Genomic DNA, 21183 nt, shown 5'->3' on the forward strand with positions numbered 1-21183 from the left:
CCATCATATTGTATACCTTATACATATGCAGTTTTTATTTTAAAAATTCCAGTTACCTATTCATAAAAACACTCAGAAAGCTTGGAATAAAAGGGAATTTCCTTGACTTTATAAAAAACATTTATTAAAACACAGCTAACATCATACTCAATGGTGAAAGCTTTCCACTTGAGATCAGCAACAAGACAAGAATGTTTGCTTTCACCATTGCTATTTGATATTGTACTGGAAGTTTAGGCCAGAGCAATTAGGCAAGAAAACGAAAAGGCACCCAAATTGGAAAGGAAGATGTAAATCTGTATTTGCAGATGACATGACCCTACACAGAAAAAAACTCAAAGAATCCATAAAACAAATACTAGAGCTAATAAACAAATTCAGCAAAGTTGTAGGGTACAAGATCAAGACAAAAATCAGCTGTGTATCAAAGAACTGTATTAAGAAAGCAAAAAGGCAAACTACAGAATAGGAGAAAATATTTGCAAATCATGTAACTGGTAAGGGTCTAGTATCCAGATTATATAAAGAACTCTTACAACTCAACAACAGAAAAATAACCCAATTTAAAAATTGGCAAAGGATTTGAATAGACCTTTTTCCATGGATGTACAAATGGCCAACAAGCACATGAAAAGATGCTCAGCATCATTAGTCATTAGGGAAATGCACATCAACACTACTTCGCACCCACTGAAATGGCTATAAATAAAACAAAAAGGAAAGTAACAGGTGTGGTAAGGATGCGGAGACAATGGAATGCTCACGTACTGCTGTTGGGAATGAAAAATGACTCAGCTGCTGTGGAAAAGAGTTTGGCAGTTCTTCAAATAGTTGAGCAGAATTACTGTATGACCCAGCAATTTCTACTCCTAGGTATATACCCCAAAGAACTGAAAACAAGTAGTCATACAAATGCTTGCACATGAATGTTCACAACAGAACTATGCACAATAGCCAAAAAGTGGAACAAACCAATGTCTTACGATTTCCTAGGTCTATCAAGAGATGGAATAAACACACTGTGGTATATACATGTCATGGAATATTATTCAGCCATTTAAAATAGAAGGGGGCACTGATACGTATTACCATATGGATGACTCTCAAAAACATGCTAAGTGAAAGCAGCCAGATGTAAGAGATCACATATTGTATGATTCTATGTATATGAAGTATCCAGAACAGGTAAATCTATGGAGACAGAAAGCAGATTGGTGATTGCCAGCGGCAGGGTGGAGGGCGAAAGTTAAATAGTTGCTTAATGGATACTGGGTTTTATTTTGGGTTGTGGAACTTCATAGAAGTGGTGGTTGCACAATACTGTGAATATACTAAATGCCACTGAACTGTTATTTTAAAATGATTAATTTTATGTGATTTCACCTCAATTAAAAAAAACATTGGATTTAGAAAACAAAAAAGAATTCCTGGATTCTCTCTTCGATGAATCTAAAGTTTGGTCTCTATCTGAGATTATAAACCATTATGCAGACTCGAAGTTGTCTTGCAGATGTTATTTTCTGCCTATATGGTGTTTAAACAGTTACCAGTATTTTAACAACTAGGCAACTTTTAAAAACATCTGGATTTCAGGCTTTTCTTGAAAAAGTCTCCATGTGATAAAAGTTTGTTATTGCCAAGAAGCAGCTGCTTCCTTGAGATGAAGCACATTACTGTGCAGTTTGCCACAGTTTCTTCCATTTTCTATTGTCAATTATTATCATGCTTGTCTTATTATTTTAAAGGGGAATTAAGAATAAAAGCGGGATATCTCTTATACTCATGTTCCCACTGAAAGTGGAAAAATAAATAAAAAGTCCGGTTGTTTACTCCTAGCCTGTTTCACTCACTTACATCTCCTCTTCGAACCCACGGTTGTTAGAATTTGCAACTCCTGTTCTTTCTGGTATAATAAAAGAATCCAAAAACTCTGCACAAACCTAGAATGAAGTTAACCAAGTATACTTTATATACTTGTCTGCATGAAAAATCAAAGTTAGGCAGGTGCAAATAAATGTCCAAATAATTTCGTTAGTCAAGGTTAAATAGATTGGGATTGAAGGCAAAGCAAAATCCATGGTTTGGTCACTTGGAACTATTTTCTCTACTATAGCACCAGTATTAAAATGGGGTAAGGGGAGGCATCAGCTCGGGTTTACTAACAGGGAAAACAGAAATTTGAAGATAATACATTGGATAATATTATCTTGTAAGTACTCCTCTTTAAAAGATACTGTGCAGATTCCTATGAAAAATATTTATGGTAACGTGGCAATTTTTTTCCCCACAGAACCTTGGATTTTTTTCAGTAGCTCTGAATTGACGACATACATAGAAGTCTTTGTTGCAGGGTGTGCAGTGGGGTGGAGAAGAAAGAAACAATTCCTGAGAACTCCATCAGGCATAGTCTAATAAACATTAAATAACTTATTTCATTTCATCACCAACAGGTGTTAGCCCCACTTCAGAGCGCTGAAGAGGACAAGGACAGGGGAGGCGATGTGAAGGCTATATCGTAAGTCTTCTGGCTTCATCTACTTTTCTGTCTAAAACGAGTCTTCAGCTTCAAAGATTTTTAAACCCTATCACTTGTTTTCTCAGAGACACAATGTAATGTAGTTTCTAATAAGGGATAAGATCTCTTAGCTGGGGTGGATAAGGAAGTTGGTTATGTCTGACAGGGGAAGGACACGTGAGACCGCTGCTGTTATAACTGGCATTGCCTTCTCCCATTCCTGTGTCAATGTGGGAGGCCATGCTTCCTTCCCTGGAGACACAGCCTCAGTACCTGCTCCAAACACCCTAGAAACTGAGTTCCGTGAGGGTACAGGCTTTAGTTTATCCACCTTATATATAGACGTCGCATGCAGCATAGCAACTGGCACTTAACACATTTTTATTAAATGAATGATGTTATCATCTAAAGGGAATAGCAGAAAGCAAAAGGGAACCTACTTGGCCTGGTCATAGAGAGAACGTTGGATACGGGTTTGGTAACTCTGTGAACACGTGTGAACAGGTTCTTCCATGGCTACATACATTACATTGTTTTACCTTTAGCTCTATAATCTATGAGATCTCTTACTGGCTATAAATGTGATGCTGGAAATGAAAGATAAATAGACAAGAAGGATAGTTGAAAGATATGAAGTAAGAGAATCCTGAGAATGCAATCTAGTCTGAAGAGAGTCTCTGCTGGTCGGGCTTGGTAACGTCTAAGACTATTATGCCAGGCTGCCCAGCAAACTAAAATAACAATGACTGAATTCCTTTATTAGAACAAAAAGAAGAGAGAACATCGGCCGGGTGCGGTGGCTCATGCCTGTAATCCCAGCACTTTGGGAGGCCGAGGCGGGAGGATCAGGAGGTCAGGAGATCGAGACCATACTGGCTAACACGGTGAAACCCTGTCTCTACTAAAAATACAAAAAATTAGCCAGGCATGGTGGCAGGCGACTGTAGTCCCAGCTACTTGGGAGGCTGAGGCAGGAGAATGGCATGAACCCGGGAGGCGGAGCTTGCAGTGAGCCGAGATCGCACCACTGCACTCCAGCCTGGCCGACAGAGCAAGACTCCGTCTCAAAAAAAAAAGAGAGAGAGAACATGAAATTTACTGCTACAAATCTTAAGAAATTATTTTAATTCTTAAGATTTCAAGGATATCTTTTTATAATATTATAATTAAAATAAAAAGCTCTATCAACATGGAGGCCACAACAGGAAAAGATGTTTAAGATCTATGAAAGTAGGGAAAAAACCAAATTATAAAATATACAGTTTGATTTTGGTTTTTGCTTTAAAAATGTTTTACATGTACATAGAAAATATCTGGGGGCCGGGTGTGGTGGCTCACACCTGTAATCCCACCACTTTGGGAGGCCAAGGCAGGTGGGTCACCTGAGGTCAGGAGTTTGAGACCAGCCTGGCCAACATGGTGAAACCCTGTCTCTACTAAAAATACAAAAATTACCGGGTGAGATGGCGGGCACCTGTAATCTCAGCTACTTGGGAGGCTGAGGCAGGAGAATTGTTTGAATCTGGGAGGTGGAGGTTGCAGTGAGCTGAGATCCCACCATTGCACTCCAGCCTAGGTGACAAGAGTAAAACTCTGTGTCAAAAACAGAAAAAAATATATCTGTAAGAATATAATCTAAACTGTTAATAGTAATTAACTCTTGGGGGTAAAATTATGATAAAAGTTAACTCCCTTTTTAAATTATGGGGAAAAGCACTTTCTACAATTTATATTTTTGTAATGTTTGAATCTGTTTTAAAAATGAACTTGTATTATCTTTGTAATCATAAATGTAAAAATAAAATGAAACCAAAACAATTTGTCTCCTAAAAATATCTTTATCAAAAAAAGAGGTAAAGAGAAATAATATTTAATAACCTAAAATAGTGTTGTGAAACCAGGTTCTGTGGAACACTGAGGCTCCTCAGAGGTTCTTTGAGAGCCAGCGCAAAACAACAGGTCCCCACCCAAACTCCTAAGCTTGAGCGTCTGACTCTCAGTAGTTTAATACCAAAGTTCTGCTGTCAATAAGTTTAAAATTTTCTGTTTTAAAATATGTGTAAATAATTTATTTCTGGGCTGGGCGTGGTGGCTCATGCCTGTAATCCCACCACTTTGGGAGGCTGAGGCAGGCAGGTCACCTGAGGTTGGGAGTTTGAGATCAGCTGACCAACATGGAGAAACGCTGTCTCTACTAAAAATACAAAATTAGCCAGGCGTGGTGGCTCACGCCTGTAATCCCAGCTACTCAGGAGGCTGAGGCAAGGAGAATCGCTTGAACTTGGGAGGCGGAGGTTGCGGTGAGCTGAGGTTGTGCCATTGCACTCCAGTCTGGGCAACAAGAGTGAAACTCCATCTCAAAATACTACTACTACTACTACTACTACTACTACTACTAATAATAATAATAATAATTTATTTCTGAATGTTTCTCAAAGCACTTCCTGGGGTTTGAATAGGTTCCCCATGAATTGAGATGTGTTCTTGTGTTTCCTAAGCACAGTTTGATACCTAGCTTCTTGAGTGCAAGGTCTGCCGCATTTGTGAGCTGCCTGGGTTTAAGGCCTAGTACCCTATGCATAGGTTCCTCTGCTCAAGAAGACTAAGGCAGCAGGCAGCATCTGAACAGCCTCTCTGAATCATGGTCCATCCAGAAGCAGAAGATTCAGGATCACCACAGACTATTTTCAGATAAATGAGAAGTCAAGACTGAACAATTAGAAATAGGTCGATGACTTTTTAAAGCAACTTTCTTGAGAGAGAATGCTTTTCTTTGCCAAATTCTTCTTTCTCATCATTAGTCGTTTTTCAAATAGGATACGGTGACTGCCTATAAATCCTTCTTGTTGTTTTCAGAGGTCTTTCTGCTACAGAACCTTCATGTATTTTTGCAGGTTACTTGTATGTCTCTAGCCTCGTTTTTTAAGATAAAATCTGACTTCAGGAAATACAAATGAAATGTTTCAATATTTGAGCTAAAATATCTGCATCCTCTAAAGTTAAAAGAATGCTTTTTGGAAATTTTAATTTTTTTTTGTTTGGCTCCCCATTATCTGTAGCAATCAAAGAAAAGTCTTTTAAATGAAATCCCTTTCCCTGTTTTGTTTATTCTTCCTGACTTTCAGTCCTATCTTCACCTGGATTCTTACTGGGCCGAAACTAACATGGCGTTTTCTGTTTACTACCTCATCTGTGCTTACTGACGGAGGGCAGCACAGCCTGTCTGCGAATTTCCACATCAGAACCACCAGGGGGAGCTCACTCACACAGGAATCCCAGCCCATCTACGAGGGGATGGTGGGAAAAGCAAACCAATTTTCTTCAGTAAGAAGGACCCTTCTGCACGTGGATGAATTATCGCACATAAGCGACAGCTTACTGACAATGGTGGTGAGATGAAGAGCCCTTGAGAAAATGTATTTAGAGAAAGCCCAGCAGCCATATGCCTCAATGGCAAGGCTACAGCCCAGAGCAGGTACATACTCTGCCTGTACCTGTTTTTCAAGGCTTGGCTTGCTAAGCTGTACAGTTTGAGGTCCAGCGAGTCTGGTCCCTGGAGTAGCTATCACAATGCTGGTGAGCTGGGCCATGGGGAACGTTTTGGCTATGGTTGCAGTCTGCCCATTGACGACGCGGACGGGGTGGATGGAATTCTGGGATGTGGGAAGGGTTGTGGGGGTGAACTTGGTCAGCATGACGGGCCTCTGGATAAGCTGAGGAGCTGCGAGCATGGGAGGTGGTGCTGGGGCAATAGGAATGTTATTCTGGGCCACAGGCTTGGGTCGAACCTATAGGGGAAAGAGAGAATAATTATTGTATTACTTAAGCTGCTCAAGTCCTATAAAAGCAAATCTTCCACACTCTATGTACGAAATGGTATTTAATACACTTATTAATGTTCATTTTGGTATATTAATTCTATAGACCTCAGGGCATATAATCTTATACAAGACTCATCAGCTCTTGAGGTCCAAACCTCACCCTAGAACATAGCTTTTGATTCTAAATCCTGAGCTCCCTCTTCTACACCATGCCACCTCTTCCAGCTGAGGTCAAAGGCCTAATCCAGAGACTGGTCCCACCCAGAACTTGTGCACAGTATAGTCATAATGTTGCCAATAGCCTTAACTCACATTTGAAATTTCTTCATATCCACAGCTTCAGTGCACCCCCATTTCTGGCCCTCTAACTCCCTGTTCTTGGCCACTCCTCCTCTTAGTCTCCTTTGCGGGCTTACTCTTCCTCTGCCTCATCCTAAATGTATTTCTTAGGATTTTTTTCCCTGGCACCCCTTTTCTTCCCAATGTTCTCATTATTCTTAAGAGCTTTTGCCCATCTCATGGCTTCAATTACCATCTATGTACTGAGGACTTTCACACTTTTACCTCAGAACCTGAGACACTTCCTGAACTTCAGTTATATTCAACTTGAATATCTAAAAAGTTCAAAATCAACATGTCTAAGACTCATTAATTTCTTCTTCCAATCTTCTCTTCCTCCTATAATTGCCTCAGTAAGTGCCCTTTTCTTGACAAATTTTGGAATCACTATGGATGATTCCTACCCCACCCTCTACTCTCTGAATACTTCTCAAATCTGTCTACTTCTATCCTCACTCCACTATCTACTATCCTAGCTTATGTTTGGCTCACTAAAAATGGTGAAAAAAAGTTACAGTTAAAAACATGAGGTCAGCCTTGCTTGGGTTCAAATCCTGGTTCTACCACTCACTGGCCGTGTAACCTGAGGTAACATACTTGATTTTTAATAGCCAGGTTTTTTTGTTTGTTTGTTTTTGTTGTTGTTGTTGTTTGAGATGGAGTCTTGCTCTGTTGCCAGGCTGGAGTGCAGTGGCGCGATCTCGGCTCACAGCAGCCTCCGCCTCCCAGGTTCAAGTGATTCTCCTGCCCCAGCCTCCCGAGTAGCTGGGGCTACAGGCACATGCCACCACGCCCAGCTAATTTTGTATTTTTAGTAGAGGCAGTTTCATCACGTTGGCCAGGACGGTATCAATCTTCTGACCTCAGGATCCACCCGCCTTGGCCTCCCAGTGTGCTGGGATTACAGGTGTGAGCCACTGCACCTAGCCATAAGCCAGTATTTTTCAAACTTTTAAAACTGTGACCCTGTGGGCAAAACGCTTTCCCCTTATGCATGAAGCTTGACCTTCAATTAACTCTTTAGCTCTGCTCTCCTGGAAATAAGAATGTCAACTATATTACCAGGCAACAGTGCTTATGATAAAAATGACCCTTTACTAGCCGGGCACAGTGGCTCATACCTGTAATCCCAACACTTCGGGAGGCTGAGGCTGGTGGACCACTTGAGGCCAGGAGTTTGAGACCAGCCTGGCCAACATGGTGAAACCCCGTCTCTACTAAAAATACAAAAATTAGCCAGGTATGGTGGCACACACTTGTAATCCCAGCTACTTGAGAGGCTACATAAGGACTGCTTGAACCTGGGACGTGGAGGTTGCAGTGAGCTGAGATAGCGCCACTGCACTCCAGCCTGCGTGATAGAGTGAGGCCCTGTCTTAAAAAAAAAAAATCCCTTACTGCTAAATCAAATCTGGATGGGCTTGAGGGGACCCCATGATTTGGGCTTCCCTAAGTGGGGTGACTCTCATAACTTGGGCACATCCATTGTGGGGACCTTGAAGCCATGCCTATGTAGTTTTTATAAAATACATTGGCTCCTGTGGGCATAAGGCTTCTATGCCAAGGTGGCTTTCCCACTGTCTTAGATAAGGAGCTTATTTCCTTACACCTGAGCTATCCTTGGACAGCTGTAGAGACTGCTGTATGGACTCACTGAAGACAAATGTCTGATGCTATCTTGCTCACAAGCTGTGGTTTCTGTCCTGTATCATTCCAAGTAGACTGGTGCCAAGTGTGGTCCATGAAAGTCTTGTCGGTATGAATGTCTGACTGAACTTAAAACAACCCTATGGTGGGTGCTACTGACTAACAGTAAGAAATATATTTTACTCTGTAATCAGCATGCACCTATAGACATGTACCTCTAAAAACAAAAACTTTCTGAAATAGAGAAGACAGTATGTGCTATGTACTCTTAATAGTTCACATTCTATTCTATTCTATTCTATTCATTTTATTTAAACACTTTGGTTACAATCCACTAAATTGCTTTCACAACAAGTGGGCCATGATCCACTGTTTGAAAAACATGGACTAAACCTTAGATTCCTTACCCTAAAAAGAGTAATACCTATTTGCATAGGGTTGCTGTAACAATTAAAATGGATACTCCACGTAAAGTGCCTAGCATAGTACCTAATATGTAGCAAGATTCTCTAAACATTGGCTATTACCATTACTGACAATGTCTTAACTGTTCTTCCTGCCCACAGTCTTGACCGTCCCCAATTTATTCTCTGCACAGAGGCAAGAAGGAACTTTCTAAAACCTAAATCTGACCACATCAAGTGCTTGCTTGAAAATGCTTTAACGAATGCCTGCTGCTCCTAGGATAAGGCCCAGGTTCTTGCATAGCCTACGAGGCTCCACCAGCTCTGGCCCTAGTGGAGTTCTCCAACCTCAACTCTAACTCACTCTAGCCTGCATGAGCCACCTGGCCCTCTGTGCTCAGCCACAGCAAACCTCCTTTGGTTCTTTAAACTTAATGCATTTCTCCACCCTGGAACTACATACATGTTCTGTCCTCTGCCTGGGACATTTTTATTCTTCTTTCAAAGTTTTATCAGGCTAACTCAGCTAGGATTTTAGGTCACACTGAATGTCAACTCATCAAAGAAAGCTTGAAGGAACCTTCTCTAATACTCTTAAAAATAGGCAGGTAGGCCGGGCGCAGTGGCTCAGGCCTGTAATCCCAGCACTTTGGGAGGCCGAGGCAGGTGGATCACCTGAGGTCAGGAGTTTGAGACAGGTCTGACCAACATGACAAAACCCCGTCTCTACTAAAAATACAAAAATTAGCTGGGCGTGGTGGTGCATGCATGTAATCCCCAACTACTTGGAAGGCTGAGGAAGGAGAATCACTTGAACCCAGGAGGTGGAGGTTGCAGTGAGCCTAGATTGTGCCACTGCACTCCAGCCTGTGCGATGGGAGTGAGACTCCATTGCAAAAAAAAAAAAAAAAAAAAAAAGGCAGGTATCCCTCCCATGTGCTCTCAGACTACCCTCTGAGGTATTTATTAAGGATTTATCTGATAAACAAGTGAAATCATCTTATCTCATATTAGCACTGCCCATCCTCTCCCCACAGGCTATTTGGAAATCATTTACACTACTGACCACAAAACTCCTTCTTCTCCATTTGTCTGAAAACTAGGGCCTCAGATAGGAACTCTCAGCCTTTCTACCAAGGAAGTCAACACTCCTCAAGGTCCAGAATGGGGAAATCCTGACATTTTGCATTGGGAATGGTGAAAGTTAGCCTAATTGCTGGAAGAACACTCTCAGGAGAATATGGTCATGCAGAGCTGCTCGGGGCCTAGGGAGAAAGTCCTCTGTACAGACCCCTAGCCTAAGCCTTTAGAAGCAAGGCTTTGCCTTTAAGCATGATGATCAAAACCATCACTTTCCAGGGTAGAACTGAAGAATGGTTTCTACTAGTTGGTTTGGCTGTTGTTTCCTTCTCTACTCTTTCTGGCATGTAGGAAAGAAATAAGAAGTGTTAATTGCATTCTTTCCCCACTGCCAGGCAGACTTTGGCTAAATTCTTCTAGTAAGTTTAAGGTTTATAATGGTTTTAATTATTTTAAATTTAGAAAATGTCCCTTTCCTTTACTACCCCCTGTTACTGCCTTTGGTCATTGCTAATAAACCATGATGACAAAATAAGCTTCTTCATGGTACAGAAATCAACAGTCAGAATGTTTAGCTAAGCGGGATAGACAGCTGGGCTGACAAGCCCCATTACAGGCTACTTAGAAAGAGCCCATGAGGATTTTTGTCCCATCTAACCTATCATTGAGCTTGTCATTGGTTTACTCACCTGTGGAAGAAAGTTTGGACGTGGAGTGAGTCTAGGAGGGGGGATAAACTGTGGTACTTTGATGGGCTGAGGAGGTGTTGCCTGAACCTGCTAAAAAATGAGGAAGATAAATAAACCAGAGAGAACAATTACTCTTCAGTATCAAAGCTAGTATTTTTAGCATCACTATTCTTTGGATCAGACAATATTTTCTACAAGCTTTCATCGTAAGTTAATCATCTGAATTAACACTGCATTAGGAAACTTTTTAACTCTCCCACCTGCGTGCTTTACCCTATAAAATGAACCAACCACGCTTCTGTTTCCTCCTACACCTAATGGAGAACATAGCAGGCTCAGTAAATCTTAGACAATTCTCTTTGACACTCAAGAACTTTTGCATTAACATATTTTAAAAGTCAAGACTGGATCCAAAGTAAAATCAAACTTGCTGCTTAGCCAAGTAGGCTTTTTCCTGATATAAGCTTATAGTGAAGGGCTTTATTCCTATAGAAAATTTTCTAACTCTCAGTATTTGGTTGAGTGACCTGGTTGCTTCTCTAAGGATTCCTGGGTAAGTGGTGAAGCTTCATTTTATTGCTCTCTATCTAGTTTCACTCACCACTGGTATTATTCAAAAGCCACCAAGAGCTCTTAGGTGCCATTTTAAGGGAATTTTACATCAAAATTTAGATATATTTCTCCCAAGCTTCTGAGAATATCAGTTTTCTAAATGGCTTGATCCTAGAACTCTCATGAAAATTCTTGTTCAAGTACTTCCTCCTTAAAGGGATTTTTTTTTTTTTTTTCCTGAACAAAACTTGGGCACTGACACGGTTAATTTGTGAGTTTCTTGAATATTTTTAAAGTGCCTCAACTAACTCCAGTACTTTCTGGGTACAATCGATTTAAAGAGATATTAAAACTAAAAGAATTATCAGGGAGTTTTCACCAAGGCAGTAATACAGCACAAGAGAGTTTAAGCACTCAAGTTTCACAGGAAAACACTGTAGAGAGAGGGAAGGGAGAGGGAGAGATAAATGAAACAGTGTGTATGCCTCTGTGAAGGAGACCTTTCCCCTAAAATCAAGTCATACTTGGACCTCAGCTAATGCACTGAATTTGGTCCTTGGTGTCAGGACGCTTCTGTAGTGATTTGAGCAGACAGCAGAAATGCCATATTCCCTTGTCGGCCCCAAAGGGGAATTTGGTATGCTAGAAGAATGATGGAAACTGAGAAGTCCAGCAGGAGCCGAGAAGGGATATACTATACAAATGCATAGCCTAACCTTCTCATGTGATCACACACGAGGAGCAGCTGCTGGCTTACCAGAGTGACTGTGTTTTTTGCCACAATTTGGACAGCCTCTGCCCCAGGCCCAGTGACCTTACTAGACGTCTGGAGGTTGACTGGTGTGTTCTGCACATCAGTGCTGAGCACAGCCTTCTGACTGTTGATGGCGGTCACCATAGCAATGGTAGGTCTCTGGCCCACCACAGAGGCAGGCATGGTCGCAGTTGCTGCTTTCAAGACGAGAGGTAGTGTCTTTGTGGTAATCATAGAAGCTGTAGTTACAGTCTTCTAGGAGACAGGGAAAACAGATATTAGGACACTAAATCTAAATAATAAACTAAATCCCACTAAACAATATGCTGCTAAACCTTGGAAGAAAACAAAACAATAATTCTCATAATCAAGTTTCTCTGTAGAACGACATTTCTTTTGTGTACATACAGCACACTCCTCACTACAGAGAAAGGCAATCTCTAGTTTTCAAGAGTTCTCATATTGGTGTCACTTGTAAATGGGTAAGTTCATAGTAATAACTGCAGACTAATTCAGGCACAGGGTTTTCAACAACAAATGGGGTAGGTGTACAGATACAGAATGTGAGTATACTTATTTCTTTTAGTTTTTCTAATTTTTTGCTTGCTGTCAATTAATTTAAACTTTGTACTAGTTGCAAATCAATGAGGTACATATCATCTCTATCCTAACTGCTACAACCTCACCAATATGAAGAAAGCCACCATATAATTCTGGATATCTGCTTCCTGAGACACAAAGGCTGGGGTAAAAGGACAGTGTCTTTTTCTTTCTTTCTTTCTTTTTTATGGTGTCACCCTGGAGAGAAGGAAGGGAAACTCACATAAGGATTAGCATGTCGCCTCTGAGGCAGTTACCCTGGAGGCAATGAGTCCCAAGCTCCAGATAATGAAACATATTAGCCAACGAGTATATGGTAAATACCAGTTCTTGATACCAAAGGGATATTATGAGTTACTACCTATAATCTTTTCTCTGGAGAACTGCTGCAAAAGTGATCAAAGATGCAATGAAACATGACAAGGTGAAAACAAACATCTGAGTTTTAAAAGCCTGAGAGATCAGAAGCTGAACTGAGGTGAGAGGGCTTGACTGATGCTCCTTCAGTGCTACTGCAGCATTGAAGCTGTACTTTTCTAGACTTTTTACTAGAATAATTAAAGGAATCAGTTACAAAACAAACCAAAAAATATAAACAAACTCATTACATGGCCTAAACATCCATCTGGAGATAGATCGACATTTCAGGAACATGAAAATTTATCTGGTCAAACTCATTGATTCTGATTTTGATACTACTTCACCTTTACTGTATATTTGCACTGTCTGATTTGGCAGCCAATAGCCACAAGTTGCTATTTAAAAGGAAATTAATTGGCCAGGCGCAGTGGCTCACACATGTAATCCCAGCACTTTGGGAAACCGAGGCGGGTGGATCACCTGAGGTCAGGAGTTCGAGACCAGCCTGGTCAACATGGCGAAACCCCATCTCTACTAAGAATATAAAAAGTAGACCAGGTGCGGTGGCTCATGCCTGTAATCCCAGCACTTTGGGAGGCCGATGCGGGCGGATCGCCTGAGGTCAGGAGTTTGAGACCAGACTGGCCAACATAGCGAAACCCCATCTCTACTAAAAATACAAAAATCAGCCAGGCCTGGTGGCAGGCACCTGTAATCCCAGCTACTCGGGAGGCTGAGGCAAGAGAATTGCTTGAATCCGGGAGGCGGAGGTTGCAGTGAGCAGAGATCGTGCCACTGCACTCAGCCAGGTGAGAGAGTGAGTCTCCGTCTCGAAAAGAAAAAAAAAAAATTAGCCAGGTGTGGTGGCAGGCGCCTGTAATCCCAGCTACTCGGGAGGCTGAGGCAGGGGAATCACTTGAACTCGTGAGGCAGAGGCTGCAGTGAGTCGAGATCGCACCATTGCACTGCAGCCTGGGCGACAAGAGTGAGACTTCGTCTCAAAAAAATAAATAAATAAAAATAAAAACTAAATTAATTAAATTTAATTAATTAAAACAAAAACAAAATTAAAACATCAGCTCCTCAGTTGCACTAGCAACATTTCAAATGTCAAAAGTCACATGTGGTTAGTGGTGACCGAACTGAACAGTGGAGATAGACAGCATTTCCAACACCACAGAAAGTTCTATCACTGTGCAAGACCAGTGACAAGTACCTCCATTCTCTCAGAAACACATCTGGACAACTTCCCTTATGAATTTCTATTTCAGTGTCTATGCTTTCCTACTTTGGGGTATTAAGTTGTTTGCTTCTGGGGAATTACTTATCTCTATTTTTCTGCCTTATGCACATATACACATATTATCTAATCTTTTAAGATCACCATCCAAATCTTTGTTTCCTCTTCGCTAAGTGGCTTATTCTCTTTGCCATTGCCTCCTTAAATGTGAAATGTGAAATCAGGAGGAACACTGATATTTATTTTGAGGTGCAGTGGATCACCATCTATCTTCGATCAGTGATGAAAACCAAATAAAAGCCAAATGCTATTTATTATTAGAAATGGAATAACAGCAAGGACTGACTGCATTATCAGCAATTTGCAGTAAGCGTTTTTACCACAGTGTATTAGCCCTTGTTTTCCATTTAAAACATGTCGATTTAAAGAACTTCTGAAGTGGTGATCCAGTCACACCAGATGGCATTCAATCCAGTGCTACCGTGGATTGTGGGAGTAAAGCTCTAGTCAGAACTCACTGACATGGATTTTAAAGACACGCATGTTGTTACTGCTTTAAGAGAAGTCAATGTACTTTTGTTTAAGTAAATCTTCAATATTTTGAATAACTCTAAACTGATGATTCTACAAAATACTGACTAAAGCCTCAAACTCACCTGAATTATACACTTACCATTAATCCAACACTTTAAAAACACTGAAACCTAACAAGTTTGTTCACATCTTAGGTTAGACGTTTTCTTTTATTTGACAACTATGGTTATGGCTGATTTCACTACATGATTTCTAGCATCTACATACCTGTTTGTCTAGTACACAGGCACAAGACCTAGTACTGTAAGCTTCAGTGAAAACTTTTTGAAGAATATATTTACTATTTATTGACACCAAGACCCAGGTAGTGCTTAGATCTTTACCCCTAGTCTGGTGGTGCTTCTTTCCCAAGTATTAGGGAACACAAACCAAACTCCTGGGTTTAGATGACAAAAGGAATTTAGAACTTTGAAATCCAAGTCTAATGAAAATGTCTGAACTGTTCTGCAAGGAGGAAGAAGAGACATAGAGAAGAAAGGTGTCCAACAACAAATTCTTCTTATTGTTGTTGTTTATTTGTTTTTGAGACAGGGTCTCACTCTGTCACCCAGGCTAGAGTGCAGTGGCGCAATCACAGCTCACTGCAGCCTTGACCTCCTGGGCTCAAGTAATCCTCCCACCTCAGTCTCCTGAGTACCTTGGACTAAAGGCAGGTGCTACCACACCTGGCTAATTTTTTTTATTTTTAGTAGAGACGTGATCTTGCTATGTTGCCCGGGCTGCTCTAGAACTCCTGCCCTCACGTAATCCTCTCACATCGGCCTCCCAAAGTGTTGGGATTACAGGCGTGAGCCACTACACCCAACCAAGAGATTTATTTATATGAAAGCTGTGATTTGTTTTTAGCTAGTTAACAGTGTCTAAGTATGATCATCTTTAAGAGAAGGTAGCTATTTCTCCACAGTTTCATGAAGGGGTCCTTTATTTTGACAAAACCCAAATTGCATGAGCTAGACGTTAATGCAGAAATACATGGCATGGCAAATACTGCCAATAGCAAAATCCTTTTTATTTATTTATTTATTTGCTAAGTTATTGTTGTTTGCCTGCCAAATATGAAGTATTGATTTAAAACAGATGGACTCAGGCTGGACACAGTGGGTCGTGCCTATAATCCCAGCACTTTGGGAGGCTAAGGTGGGCGGATCACTGAAGCCTAGGAGTTTGAGACCAGCCTTGGCAACACAGTGAAACCCGGCCTCCACAAAAAATATAAAAGTTAGTTGGGCATGGTGACACACCTGTAGTCCCAACTACTTGAGAGGCTGAGGTGGAAGGATCACCTAAGCCTGGGAGGTCAAGGCTGAGGTGAGCCATAATTGCACTATTGCACTCCAGCCTAGGTGATACAGTGAGACCCTGCCTCAAAGAAAAAAAATAAAATAAAACACATGAACTCCAATATACAAATTAGAATTTAAGGGATTATTACTATGGGATCTAAGTAACCTCCACATCTATTTTATATTATTTTGCTGGTTTAATTTTGAATGCAGTCATGTTGTATACTCAAAACAACCACAAATAGAACCCTTTTCCCTTTTTTGTCTCCAAAGGTTTGTTTTCCATTTGGTTTTATTAACGGCTTTCTTCTTTTTTTTTTTTTTTTTTTTTGAGACGGAGTCTTGCTCTGTCACCCAGGCTGGAGTGCAGTGGCACAATCTCGGCTCACTGCAAGCTCCGCCTCCCGGGTTCACGCCATTCTCCTGCCTCAGCCTCTCCGAGTAGCTGGGACTACAGGCGCCTGCCACCACACCCAGCTAATTTTTTTTTGTATTTTTTAGTAGAGACGGGGTTTCACCGTGGTCTCGATCTCCTGACCTCGTGATCCGCCCACCTCGGCCTCCCAAAGTGCTGGGATTACAAGCGTGAGCCACCGCGCCCGGCCGACGGCTTTCTTCTTTACATTTGCATTATGCCATTAAAAATTAGAGGGCTGTGAATATAGGTTGGAGAGTATAACTGTATTTAACTGTTCTATTCTTTCACTTTTTCTGTAGATTGGAAAACTTTTAAAATATACATATAAGCATGAGTTGACGTTAACTAAGTAAAGCAAACTGTTCCCATTCCCTCTCCCAAAAAGAATTCCTCATTGCTTCCTCTATGCCTTGGTATATGCCAATCACCCGACTTAGAATAAAAAGCTTTCTCCTCTTAGCATCTCCTCCTGGCCCCTGATTGCTACTTAATATTTAATTCTTTCTGAAGTTGTGTATTTAATATATGCCATATATAACCTCCCATTTGTCCTTGCCCTCACGAACCTTTAGACTTCCCTATGACTGTTAAAAAACCCAGAAGTTTTGGCATGCTTTGGAGGGCTTGGCCTTATCTCCTCTCCATCGTTTCGTGGATTACACACTCCAACCACACCAGCCTACTTACGATTCCCAGGGCATGCATTTACTTTTTTGACTCCATCATTTTGTTCATACCTCTCTCTATACCTGTGAAGCTCTTTCCCCTATGCTCTATCACTGAAATCCCATTCATCTGACAGGGCCCTGCTCAGATGCAACCCTCCTTGACAAGTACTTTCTGATCCCTCTAGTCAAAATTACTCTGTCCTCAAAATTTCTCTACATCTTAAATTTTTTAAATTCTGGAAAATAGAAACTCTCTGATTTGTGAATTTAGTCTCCACATTACCTAGAACAGTGCTAGCACACAGTAGGAACTCCACAAATATTTACAGAATGAATAAAAATTATTAATAATGATATACCAGACTTTTGGCAGGGACCATTGCTCTTTGTACACCAGAATCTACCACATAGATTGGTAGTACCGATAAATAGGTTAGTAGTGCCAAGCGCAGCGGCTCATGTCTGTAATCCCAATACTGTGGGAGACCGAGGTGGGTGGATCACTTGAGCTCGGGAGTTTGAGACCAGCCTGGCAAACATGGTGAAACCCTGTTTCTACAAAAAAATACAAAAATTAGCTGGGCATGGTGGCCTGTGCCTGTAGTCCCAGCTACCCCGGAGGCTGAGGTGGGAGGATGGCTTGGGGCGGGGGTTTCAGTGAGCTGAGATTGTGCCACTGCACTCCAGCCTGGGTGAAAGAGCCAGATCCTGTCTCAAAAACAAACAAACAAAAACCAAAAACCAGATTTGTAGTTTACCTGTAAACTCAAAAACCAAAAACTCGGAGGATCTTTTTGGTTTTTAACATTAAACATTTGCATTAAATAAAACAATATTTAAAAAAGGTTGGCCAAATCAATTAAACATATCAGGTGGGCTACCGGATGGAGAGGTGCTGTGCAACACTGTTTTGGAGGTAGCCCTGGGCCTCTTACCATCCACCATCCCAAAGCAACACAGACTACCAGGGAAAGGAAAAGCTATTATATTTTGGAAATGCTTCCTTTGATTTTTTTCTTTTTTTTTTTTGAGATAGAGTCTTGCTCTGTCGCCCAGCGTGGAGTGCAGTGGTACGATCTCGGCTCACTGGAACCTCTGTTGCCCGGGTTCAAGTGATTCTTATGCCTCAGCCTCCTGAGGAGCTGGGATTACAGGTATATGTTACCACGCGTGGCTAATTTTTGTATTTTTAGTAGAGATGGAGTTTTGCCATGTTGGCCAGGCTGGTCTCAAACTCCTGACCTCAAGTGATCCAACCACCTCGGCCTCCCAAAGTGTTGGGATTACAGGTGTGTGCCACTGTGCCTAGCCTCCTTTGATTTTTATAACATAAAATGTTACTTGAACAGGATGTTTCCATGGGTTAAGACAGAAAACTCCTATGTAACAGGAAACGATGAATTCTACCACACTCCTTTCAGGTAAACATTTTCTGATCAACCTGCACTTTGGAAAGAGAACAACCTAACCCAATTCTGTTTAAAACTTAAACTTAAAATTATCCTCTAAACATTCGTTCAGAACTAATACAAGTGCTGGTAAGGAGATTTTTAAAGTCAGTTTTGAATGCCTAATTTCCAAATAGCCTTGGGGTCGTGATTAGGGTTAAAATGTATGTAGGCTGTCCTAGCTATCTGATTTACAACAGGGATTTTTCTTTTTCCTTCTTTGGTTTTATATAGTATTGGCATTGCTTTTTTCTTTTTTTCTCTTTTTTTTTGTATTGAATGGCAGTACAGAAGAGTAGTTGAATGGACATATTTTTCAGCCAGAACATCTAAGTTCAAATCTTAGCTCCACCACATACCACCCTCCATGATCTTAGGTAAATTATGTAACCTCTCTGTGCCTTAGTTTTCTCTTCTAAAAAACAGAGATGGTGGGCAGGTTGCGGTGGCTCATGCCTGTAATCCCAGCACTTTGGGAGGCTGAGGCGGGCAGACCACGGGGTCAGGAGTTCGAGACCAGCCTGGCCAATATGGTAAAACCCTGTCTCTACCAAAAATACAAAAATTAGCTGGGCATGGTGGCATGCACCTGTAGTCCCAGCTACTTGGGAGGCTGAGGCAGAAGAATTGTTTGAACCCAAGAGGGCGGAGGTTGCAGTGAGCCGAGACTGCGCCACTGCACTCCAGCCTGGGTGACACAGTGAGACTCTGTCTCAAAAAAACAACAACAAAAAAACAAAAACAAACAGAGATGGTAATAATAATAACTTCCTCTTAGGATTAGGGTGAGGAGTATGTCCATTATAAAAACACTTAGGAGACTGCCAGTATACAGTAACCTCTATTAAATGTTAACTCATCTTTAGTGTTCTTATAAAAAATTCATTCTTTACTTGCAAAACGTTGCACATGAACCAGTCCAGTGTCCATAAACAGTGAACAGCCAAGTGAACTATACTCTTTTTCTCTCTATATAAAGACACAGCAAAGACCTGCTGTTGGTTGCAAGAGGTATCCACACTTAGGTTTCAGAGGATCCCAAAGTCCTTGAAGTGTGCAAAAATGAGTGTATTAAGTGTGAATGTATATTCTTCTAGAGAGGGATCTATAGCCTTCAACAGAGTCATAAAGGGATCTGTGACCTTCAAGGATCCAAGTATCATTTGGAATATCATTTCCAAATACGCCCTTTTTGTGTATCTTGATTGCCTCACTATTCTTAAACTGTATGCTTGTTTAAATGCCCTTTTCAGTAAAAACATTTGCACAGCTACACCAAGTTAGAATTTTATTAAGCTCCCACTTCTTTAGTTTTGACCTGTGGCTTTCATTTCAGATTCCCATCAGTGTATTAGAACAAATTCATTTTCTCATAAATATGGGCTTAAAAATGAGTGTTTCTATGAATAGTGCAAATACAGCACTCTTCTTTTTTTTTTTGAGACGGAGTTTTGCTCTGTTGCCCAGGCTGGAGTGCAGTGGTGTGTTCTCAGCCCACTGCAGCCTCTACCTCCTGGGTTCAAGTGATTCTCCTGCCTCAGCCTGCCGAGTAGCTGGGATTACAGGCGCCTGCTACCAGGCCTGGCTAATTTTTTCGTATTTTTAGTAGAAATGAGGTTTCACCACGTTGGCCAGGCTGGTCTCAAACTACTGACCTCAAGTGATCTGCCCACCTCAGCCTCCCAAAGTGCTGGGATTACAGGCATGAGCTACTGAGCCCAGCCATAGCATCCTTCCAAATGCTTCTTTCTATCTGGTCCCAAGAGCACTGATCCTGGAATAGCTCTATGCCTTGTTGCTAAGAATTCCAGAAGAGGTCAAGTCACGAACTTTTAGAACAAGTATAAATAAATACCTCCAAAAATTCAAAATAAGATTTTAATTCTGCTGTAAAGCAGATAATTGATTTTTGTTATTGACTACCTTTCTCCCCTTCTTCAGACAGGTGGGAAACCATTTAATTTTTGCTTCTTAGTAATGTTATTTCCTTCTGCCAATGATTACAAAAGTGATACTTATCTGGGTTATACTGTAAAAAAGCAATCAAAATAACTTTTGTTTAGTCCTAGCTGAGCTTAGTATAGTCTGAGACAGGACCCAGTTCTATATGACCAGTAAGAAATCAGTCTACAATCTGCAGCCTGCAATGTTCCATGCACACGTTTACCTGTGAAGCAGTCAGGTTGGGAGAGGCTGCAGCTGACTGCTGGGCGTGGTGGTGGTGGTACTGCTGCTGCTGTTGTAGTTGCTGTAGTGGTTGCTGCTGTGCTGTTTGTAGTTTGTTTTCAGATTGTGGCAATGGCTGTATTTGGAACTTGTCCGGTTGTTCTTGCTTTACTATCAGGTTCTTCCGTAGCTGTTCAACTACTCTTTTCTACCAAATGAAGACAAAAAGAAATAAAATACATTAGAATACTGCTCTATCAGCTGCATAGAAATATGCTCTGACATCTTTCCTATAAATAGCTTCATCTAAAACTTATTACATCTAAATTTACACAGGTTCTACATATGAAGAGCTTAAAGCATTTAATATACATTATTGGTAATATGAAACTGACGGTGTAAGAAATGTTTTATATATAAAGGGCAACTGAGGCACACAAATGAAAAATCTGAAGGAGATCACACAGCAGAGCTCAGATGTCCTATTATTAACTTAGCATGCTGAGGGCAGTATACAACATAGCCGTAAAAAGCAGGACTCTGGAGCCATCCTACTTCAACTCCAATTTCAGTTTTGCTACTCACAGCTCTAAGATGTTGGGTAA

At 41.1% G+C, this 21183-nt stretch overlaps 1 protein-coding gene across 13 annotated transcripts in view; it reads right to left on the bottom strand.

Annotated features, from left to right (window-relative positions):
- The window catches only part of PHF21A (PHD finger protein 21A), a 195699-nt gene that overhangs the window by 29842 nt on the left and 144674 nt on the right, over positions 1 to 21183 (bottom strand). For 8 of the 13 annotated variants that reach the window (XM_030794851.1, XM_030794848.1, XM_030794853.1 and 5 more), the window contains 4 exons: positions 20580 to 20786; positions 11805 to 12056; positions 10496 to 10585; positions 6010 to 6303 (listed from right to left, as the gene is read on the bottom strand). In XM_030794851.1, the coding sequence (XP_030650711.1) occupies positions 6010 to 6303; positions 10496 to 10585; positions 11805 to 12056; positions 20580 to 20786 (843 nt within the window). The remainder of the gene's footprint in view (positions 1 to 6009; positions 6304 to 10495; positions 10586 to 11804; positions 12057 to 20579; positions 20787 to 21183) is intronic. The other 5 variants (XM_030794854.1, XM_030794859.1, XM_030794855.1 and 2 more) reach the window with 3 other exon arrangements.

Source organism: Nomascus leucogenys, chromosome 15 (genome assembly GCF_006542625.1).
Source record: "Nomascus leucogenys isolate Asia chromosome 15, Asia_NLE_v1, whole genome shotgun sequence".
Classification (NCBI taxonomy): Eukaryota; Metazoa; Chordata; class Mammalia; order Primates; family Hylobatidae; genus Nomascus; species Nomascus leucogenys.